Source organism: Gymnodraco acuticeps, unplaced genomic scaffold, assembly GCF_902827175.1.
Source record: "Gymnodraco acuticeps unplaced genomic scaffold, fGymAcu1.1, whole genome shotgun sequence".
NCBI classification, from domain to species: Eukaryota; Metazoa; Chordata; class Actinopteri; order Perciformes; family Bathydraconidae; genus Gymnodraco; species Gymnodraco acuticeps.
This window is the reverse complement of record NW_022989982.1, coordinates 2,428,471-2,438,117: the sequence shown is the minus strand read 5'-3', so window position 1 is coordinate 2,438,117 and position 9,647 is coordinate 2,428,471. Positions and strand designations below refer to the sequence as shown.

The 9,647-nt window shown below is 38.7% G+C and overlaps 1 protein-coding gene across 1 annotated transcript; it reads right to left on the bottom strand.

Annotated features, from left to right (window-relative positions):
- Window positions 1-60: 60 nt before the first annotated feature.
- On the bottom strand, window positions 61-9,019 carry LOC117543650 (very-long-chain enoyl-CoA reductase). Its single transcript, XM_034212062.1, has 13 exons — window positions 8,509-9,019; window positions 6,738-6,788; window positions 6,445-6,496; window positions 5,824-5,868; window positions 2,887-2,990; window positions 2,478-2,593; window positions 1,822-1,927; window positions 1,577-1,649; window positions 1,297-1,340; window positions 1,150-1,207; window positions 832-920; window positions 690-735; window positions 61-601 (listed from the first exon to the last, which is right to left on the bottom strand). The coding sequence occupies exons 1-13, from the start codon at window positions 8,530-8,532 to the stop codon at window positions 474-476; spliced, it is 936 nt and encodes a 311-aa protein (XP_034067953.1). The 5' UTR covers window positions 8,533-9,019; the 3' UTR covers window positions 61-473.
- Window positions 9,020-9,647: the final 628 nt, after the last annotated feature.

Sequence of the window (9,647 nt, the reverse complement as noted above, 5' to 3'; positions counted from 1 at the left end):
TTCATCGGAGCGGTTCTTTCCCTCCTGAATGATTATCCTGCAAACCGGGGCCTAATCGCCAAACACCATTACATTCTCCTGTTGTATTATCATGGCAATCATTTCATTCATATGACGTGTAAACAATAAATATGTATTCCTTACATCACATCTCTCCGGTTTGAACTGCTTTTAGTGCTTCAAGCATGTATCATTGAAAATAAGTGTCTCAACCTGTGGGTTAATAAGTCAGCTTGTAATGATAAATACTCACTGGGAAAAACTAACAAAAAATGAACATATTATATTTTTTCAATGTTCCAGTATATTGCTATAATATTATTGCTTACATTCCTACCCCTTTCAGTACATAGATATATAAAATATATTGCATAGTATTTTCCTTAGCAGCAGCAAACATCGTTTTAGTGCAAAACCCTTGAGGACTGTGAAAATACATTACTGTATGCTACAATAGTTCGTTTTGATCAAAATCAGAGAACCAGGGGGATAATGGCCATCCGGACGCTGGGATAGTCCTTGAACTCCCTGCTGTAGGCTCTGTGCTTCCCTTTGGCCCAGATGGCCATCTGAAGGAACCCCAGTAATGTGTACAATGCCACTGGAAAACAAAACATACAAGTAGAGAATACACAAGTGGATTTCGGCCAATAAAACATAATGTACTGCTGCAATACTACTGAACATACCTGGCAGACACTGGGTCATGATGGAAAAGCTCATCCAAGATCCAACCTAGAGTATGTGTCAAAAATACAGGCAGAGAGGTAAACACACAAGCCTGGGCAATACTATCTGCAATGATGAACGACTTGAAAGGCTCTTGATTACCTCATATGTGTAATTTGGACAGGAAACAAAGAAAAATAGCCATGTGAAGGGGTTCTTTGTTGGTGCTGGAAATCTTCTGCACCTGGATCCTGAGAAATAGTTTGTGACAAAAACATATTTTGTTACCATTTAAAATGTAAGCATTTAAAAAATACTCTAGACACCAGCATGTTTTAATGGTGAATCAACCAAACATATTTTCAGCATGAAGTAAGCAACTATTCAAACAGGGACAATTAATGGTTTTAATATATTTATCACAAACACATTCTAAATCGATGGATTAGACACCGTCAACAGAATAATGCAACAACTCACCCTCTGCTCTGACATTATTTAGAGTCAAGTGAATGGAGAAGTTTCCCAGTTCACACATCTAACAGAGAAAAGCATTTTGCACCCTTACTGACAAACACATTGTAAATGTTATTGAGTTTATGTGGAATTTCAGTGTACTGTACTTACCATAAATATGAATAATGCATAGTTGACTTGTAGTTCTCCATATGCTGTGAAGAAATATAAGCTGGTGTTGATTGGTGCTGCTTGCAAAGTGTGTGTGTGTGTGTGTGTGTGTGTGTGTGTGTGTGTGTGTGTGTGTGTGTGTGTGTGTGTGTGTGTGTGTGTGTGTGTGTGTGTGTGTGTGTGTGTGTGTGTGTGTGTGTGTGTGTGTGTGTGTGTGTGTGTGTGTGTGTGTGTGTGTGTGTGTGTGTGTGTGTGTGTGTGTGTGTGTAGGCTGACTTACATGGAGGTGTATAAAGTGGATGGTTGATATAGTAGGCCAACCAAGCAGAGCAACCCCAGTAATAGGAACAGTTCTAAGAGAGGAAACAATTTTGAACTGGTCGATGTAAATTAAAATGTACTTACAATTCAAATGTTTAACTACTAAACACACCTAAAAAAAGACCGATAATAATGACATTCTGTATCAGAGGTTGTCATTATGCGGTCAGAGGCTCATCTTTTCATGTGTGGTCATGTCCTCACCCTGACTATCGTCCTGAGAGGCATGGTCCCATGTGAGAAACGATGCACAAAGATAGTCTCTATCAATTTCTTCATATAGTGGCAGGTGTGACAGGCACAGGCTAGTCTGGGGGAGAGAGAGGTGGGAGGATGTCAGAAGTACCAGTATCATTTGAGATTATAATTGCCCTAAGTGCCAAACATACATCATTGGATGAAACACCATGACTAGGAATTGTGGGGGAAACTTCTGAAGCAATTGGAAACAGGACTCAGAGAGACACGATGGCTTTGATGGCAAACACTGAGGGTTTATTTGGAGCTTCGGCCGGAGAACTGACAAGACATGTCACGGGCCACGATCTGACCACACGGTTGAGATGCCAAATCAATTCTGAAGAACCGTTCTGTGGTTCGACGTTTTAACTAGTTCAGAGTGTAATAATCAACATTCTTCAATAGATAGACTACACAGCTGAGGGACACTGAATCACATTTGTTGTCGCTTATGGCTCGGGGTCATCTACACCCCAAGAAGGATGTGTTCCAGGTGTCCCATAACAATAACTATTTCTGACAGAGAGTTGCCCGGTCATAAACTGGTAACAACAACAAAATGCTAGGGCAGCCCCTCCTTAAGGGAGATAACGGCTGCCCAAGGCAAACCCACAACCTACCTGACAACCTGATGAGGACTAGAGGTTAAGGCATATCTGTGAGAGTAAATGTACGGCACACGAAAATAGAAGAGGAGGTAGGTGAGAAGGGGCCCGATGCACTCTGCCAGAAACACCTGGAAACAAAACAAGTATTAACAAAGGTAATATGCAAAAATAAATTGAACTTGCCTGAGTAAGTGTGAGTTATATGATTTGGAACTTGGATATCCTGCACGTTTTATTGTTATGCTGTCATTTTCATTTGAATAAATTGTTGTTGCATGTTATCCTGTGTGAAATGTGCTGTATACATGAAGTTGAATGAAATGAATTATATCTTTGTCGGCCTTAATTATCGATTTGAACTTGAAAGGTCAGACACTGACATATTTCAACTTTCAGTAATATATGAGTGTGCTCTTCTTACCATAGTCCAACCTATCTGTGGACCAAGATCTCTGAAGTACATGGTAGCAGTAGTCCCGACTGGTAGATTCTGTAAAATGTCTTCATCTCTGAGTGATTTGTCCTCTATAAGAACAAAAGGAAGAAGAACAAAACATTTTTTATATTTTATGCACACAAATTCAACTTTATCTGAAAACATCTTTATCTGGAATGACCATATTGACAGAATTACCAATAACAATCACATTGAAATAAATTATTACGAAGTACATCTAAGAAGTTGTGTGGCTTAAACTGAGGTTTCAGAGTGTCGGTTCAGATTTCCAGCACACATTCCCTCTACCTGGAAGCTCACAGGGGGCATGGCCACAGATAATATGTTGCTCTAATTGGATGACATTTTTAGAATACCATTAGGGGAACTGGCCCAGATTGCTTTCAAACCAACGTCTCCACCCTGTTATTTTTAGTAACAAGATAGCCCTCATTTAATTAAAGCTCTACAACAGTGGTCCCCAAAGTAAGGCCCGCGGGCCGGGTACGCCCCGCCTCCACATTTGGCCCGGCCCCCTGAACAATACCAGAGACGCATTATGATCTTTTTTTTTTTTTTTTTTAAATGTAAAACAATTTTTTTTTCAGTCTGGCCACGCGAATCCTAGACTAGCCCCTGTCCAAATGTTGTGACCTGCTCTATCGAAATCAGTCGCATTGACCCGAAGACACCTTTTGAGTTGTATACACTGTTGGAAAGAGGATATTCCTAGCTTTCTAATGATATCAGGATTGTTTTTGTACTTAAAATATGAAGCGAAATATGTCACATTATATAATGACTGTCACCGAGTCATCATTTTGAGAAAAAGGCCTTCAAAGTTGTCTCTTCTCTGGAATCCATCGATCTGATTGGTTATTAGCAAATTATCAAAATACTACCGAGGGAAGATATTTTCGTTTGGAGGGGAAGCTCGCGAGTGTGTGTGTATACGTGTGTGAGTGTGTGTGCTTGTGTAATTTTGCGTTTGTGTGTATTGTGTTTGTTTCCCGGGGAAAACACTCACGAGAAACACCGGCTGTTGTTATGCCTGCTGTGACGTTAACTTACTCCGTTCTCCGCTTGTAATTATGCCGAAGCTTCAAAGTTGTATTTATCATCTGAATTTGCCGAAACAAGTTTAATATTCTGAAAGCCAAGACTTTGTTTAATTGAAATCAGATGAAAACAAACTGTAACGGACCCTGCCGTGTTATCTATGATTACTCTTACATTCATAATTTCAGCGGAGTGAGGGGGGGGGGGGGGGGCGGCGCTGCGGAAGAGCAGATTGCGAGTGAGAAATAAATTGGAAATAAAAGTTTCATATTCTGAAAGCCAAGACTTTGTTTGTTTAAAATCAAACAAAACACCCGAACACCGAAAAAATAGTGTTTTTTACGTAAATCCACGTTTATTTTTGAGAGATTCTGCTCTGACAACTAAGCTAAACTTTCACCTGTTAAGATTGTGCACGGCACAACAGAAAGTTACAGTCATTTTCAATGGACTTTTTTTCTGTGAAGAACCCAGAGAGGGTTATTTAGTTATTATTTATTTCATAAATAGTGTTATTTATTTCATTAATAGTGTTATTATTTATTTCCTGACTTTTTTTCTGTGAAGAACCCAGAGAGGGTTATTAATATTTGGTTATGTGTGGCTTTCTAGAAAACAATAAGTGTTTACGTTTAGACACCCATGCGATCATCACACTTGTTCTGTTACAAACTGAGCCGGCCCCCATCAGAGAAGGGAAAAGTTATGTGGCCCTCACAGGAAAAAGTTTGAGGACCCCTGCTCTACAATATCACAACTCACGGTAGGTCCTTTTTAAAATGTAGGTTTGATGATAGGAAACATGACTGTGACGGTAAAGATGAGGGGCGCTTTTTGAGGCTTTCATTCACCTCCATATGCAAAGCAAAGTTAATTTGTAAATGTTATAATAAAACAAAAATCGAAATAAGGCATGGTCGAAATAAGGCGTAGTATAGTATGTCAATAAAAATGGCAAAAAACGACATAATATACTATGTAGAAAAAATGCATGGCATAGTATGTCGAAAAAATGCAAAAAATAAACATGGTATTTTATGTCTAAATAAGGCACGGTATAGTGTGTAGAAACCAGGCGTGGTATAGTATGTCGTTAAATTATTGCATTAAAATAATTTGCATTAAAATAGAATGCTTTTTCTATTTTTCAAAAATGTTTGACATGCCGTTTTTTTGCATATTTTCTACAGATATACTACGTTGTTTTTTAAATATATTTTCTACAGACTATACTACGTTGTTTTTTAAATATATTTTCTACAGACTATACTACGTTGTTTTTTAAATATATTTTCTACAGACTATACTACGTTGTTTTTTAAATATATTTTCTACAGACTATACTACGTTGTTTTTTAAATATATTTTCTACAGACTATACTACGTTGTTTTTTAAATATATTTTCTACAGACTATAACTTTTTTTACATTTTAATTAATCCATTATATTTTGACAAACTGTACTTTTTTTAATATATTTTTTCCGACACAGTACTACGACTTTTACACATTAACTGACACATTATACTATGACTTTTTTCATTATTATTAATTCAGGATCTTTAAAATCATCAACATTCTATATTGTGATTTGTTCAAGAGTCTCTAGTATATATGTTCTCAATGTTTTGGATATAATATAACAAGTATTCTTTTCACATTTTATGTTTTCATCATATTTCAGACATACTATACGATTACTTTTTTCCATATCGTTCGACATAATATATAATTCATGTTAAAGATAACATACTTTGAATTATTGTGGTTGATGAAGTTCAGATTGTGAACAGCATTAAAACAGTAAAGAGCTATTGTAATATTAAGAATGAAAAATGAAAATGACACAATATGGCTACTTACTGGGGTCAAGGCTCAGGGCTTGTCTTGCTGGATACCAGTGAGGATCTGAGAGGATCAAACACACACACTCACATACACAGATACACAGGATTGCACATAACTGGCACTCACAGATTTGTTGGCCTCAAGCCCAACAATAATGGATCACAAAGGAGTCTCATTGAGCACTGCTGATAGATTTTGTTTGCATCAGGTTCGGCAAATATTTGGTAACGTTTTTGACCAGATGCACAGTGAGGGTAAACAATGTTACCAATGTGGGCGTTAGAGGAGTAAAGAAGGAATAGCTTTTTAACAAAACATCTGTTTGGGGAAGTGGTTGGACATTATGCACTGTAAATATGTCAATCAATAGCTCGGCAAGCTACTCGATTGAATTCAACTAGTAGTTAACCGTTTTGTGCAATAAAATACACAAATAATGCAATAATACAAAATCAATTGAAATTAAATTCTTGGATAACAAGCATCTTTACAAATCTTACTGGGTTAATGAAATTGCACTATACTCTACACAACAAATGGGAATTTCCCTGTCCAGGACTCAGCTAAAACATAAACGCCAGTAAATAACACAAACAAATGATAGTTTAAAACCAAAAACGGCATATGAACACTTACATGATTTGTGGAAGAGGCTTTTAATGTCTCCTATTGTTGAATAAGGCTCAACCTGAATGGAATATAAAAACACAAAGTATTTTATTACACCAATGAGCTTATTTAAAGTTTCATCCGAAGAGAAGATGACACAGACATGATCACAGGCTGAATTGTGCGCAAAGTGTCAAATGTATGCTCAATTAAAAAAAATAGAATATAAATGGAATATTTAAGTAGTTTTATTAAAGAGTTGTTACTTTACATCTACATGAGGGGGGAAAAAGTGAATACATGCCAATATGTTATCATACCTTATCTAAAAAACAAAGATGCTCTTTGGTCTTGCCATTCAGGACCCTCACCTAAGAGAAACACAAGATGTACCACCTTTAAAATGCACAACAACAAGGTAGTAAGTTTCACACAAATTGTTGACAGATTTCCATTTTTTTCTTAGATGTATTTATTGCAATGAGATGTAACCCTAAAAGTCAACTCAATCGGTAATAACAATAAGTATCTCCATAAAAGATTGTTTTCAAACACCTTCTGCTGATTTATGTAGTTACGTTTTTCTCATAAGCCACGTAGAACTTTTCTTCTTATACAAAGGATCTATATGTCAGCCTCTTTAAAACATTCATGTTATTGACACATATACTGCAATACATATCAGCTTTGTACTTTGCAGCATGCATGATTTGATATACCTTTGTATGATTGAGTCAACCATAGAAATATCTATGAAAATACTACAATATTGCTTCTCATCAGGGGACCTAGAGTATGCTGCCAAGTGTCCAGTTTTCCTGATCAAGTACAACATCTCAATCTGAATAATAAGGCCGGTGGAGTCTGATAGAGGGAAAAGGATGAGTGTTGTCCTGCTGCTCTCTTGCTCACATCTTTTTCCTCTTAATTAAACCATGTCAGTGGTGATGTACAGCATTTGCTAGGAGGGTGGTGGGTGGCATCCCACAATTTGCTCTGAAAGCACTCCCTACTGTGCTGCTCAGCAGAGCTGTCCTAGCTAAATAGGTTCCCTTATTGCACAGTGTAACAACCCACTAATGGATACCTCAAGATCTGCTGAGTGCACAGATGAGGTAAAGAGAGAGCGTTATGCAATCTGCTATGTGCATTGCAAAAATAACACATGTTCGCAAGTCTTTTAATCTTGTTGCCATGCTAATTTACCGTAACCTAGTCATTGATTCTTTCTTGATTTGTATCAGTAGCAACCTCCCCTTCATTTGTACATCTTCAAAAAAGAAATTGACTTGCACTCTTTAAATAGAAATGACACTCACCTAGAGTATTGCACATTTGTATCTAAGCCTTTGCAGTGTGTTCATGCTTTGCAGGGTGTGAGCAGAGCACAAGCCATGCTGATGTTTCAGTAAAGGGCACCCTGGGAGACGGCTTTGTTTTGCTTTCCATCTGGTATACCTTTCCCAAATGCATTCTAGGAGCACATGTTGATGCATCTGCGTGTTCACAGAGAGACTAAGGATGTCATTAGGGTGGTGTGTTGTAGAACCGTGTGCACTCAGTTGTGCTGTGTCCTTGTAAATCAGATTATCAGACGCCCCTGTCCTCTCATGGGAACCGAAGGCTTTGCTGACAGCACAGGTCATACAGAACATGTGCATGCGTGATTGAGAGGGATTTGTGTAGGTGAGGGGTAAAGTGGTTTTCAAATGAACTCTTTATATTCAAAGTGGTATTTTTTCCGACATTCAACATCAAAGGTTATCTAGTTTCTCCCTTCACGGTGTCTATAAATCCGTCTCTTAGCATTCATTTCTCTACTTAGTAAAAGCTGATGAACTTGAGACAGGACACTGAATACAAAAGGAAAATCCACCTCAGTTTACATTGACACAAACACTGACTCTTTAAACTTCTTTGCAACATTACTCATGATTTCTCCAGTTCTGCTTGACCACTGCAACATTAAAGTCAGTCTCTTGAGGCCTTGTCAAATAAACCAATTTAAAATTATTTGTCAAAGTGGACATGACAAGTTTCAGTTAATCAACATTTCTGGCACGTACCTTAATTACATACATTTATGCTTACCTCAAAAAAGGTGGTCCGACTCATGGCGGTGAAATATTAATATGTCCTCTGTGTACAGGGGGAAGCAAACGACCTCAAACATCAGAGAAGGCAAACACAACATGCACACTCATCACCCTCACACACATACAGAAGTAGTTCCTCTCCTTTCGAGGACAATCCCTGGACTGACCCCTTTATCCTTTACAGCCTACTTTTCTCTCTCTCTCTCTCTCTCTCTCTCTCTCTCTCTCTCTCTCTCTCTTTCTCTCTCTCTCTCCTCAGAGATGGTGCTGGGACACAGAATCACATGAGACACTCCTGAAGCCCTGCACCCCCCCATGTCTCTTTCCTTCCTCCTGTTGTTCCCTTTGTTACGTTCCCTAATAGTCTAGGGTAAAAGGGAAGTGACAACATATAAAATAACCAGGAGAAAAAAAGATAGAGGAAACTGATCTACGTAACCAAAAGTCAATGTGATAAACGTAAACAATGCAAAAAGATACACTGGAGCACATCTCCAAAAACTAGCAACAACTATTAAACACGTCCCACAGGCTGCACTGGTCCCACATGCAGCTCAGAGGAGAACGAAGTGCGAGTGCTCCAGCCTTCCTCAGGCCTTAGGCAGGCCCTGACTGGGGATTGAGAACAACTGAGGGAGAGGCAGCACCTGGAGGGAGAGAATCATGAGTAGAGAGGGAGAGAATCATGGGTGGAGAGGGAGAGAATCATGGGTGGAGAGGGAGAGAAACACACACAAACACACCACGGCACGTTAAATCCTGTGAGTTTTACTTAACGGTAGCTTTGTGGTGCTTTAATACATCTAAAATGGCTTTTAAACTTCCGAGACTTTTTATTTTTCAAAAAAATGTGTGGAAAAGGGGGCAAAATGGCTCCTTTGGTCAAAAAGGTTGCAGACCATCATCGGTGACATCACAGAGCCTCTCCAGAAAGCTTGCAAATAGACCCCCGTTACTCCACAGAGTTTACGTTTTTTGACGATGCCAAGCAAACGCAGACAAGCCGCTCGCCCCGTGCGCAGACGCAGGAGACCTCAGAAGTCCCTCGCTGCTCACAGACGCAAGAGAGTGGTCCGACGCAGACGCTAAGCAACGACAGGAAACATGTAGTACAAGCTTTTAAAAAGGTTGTGC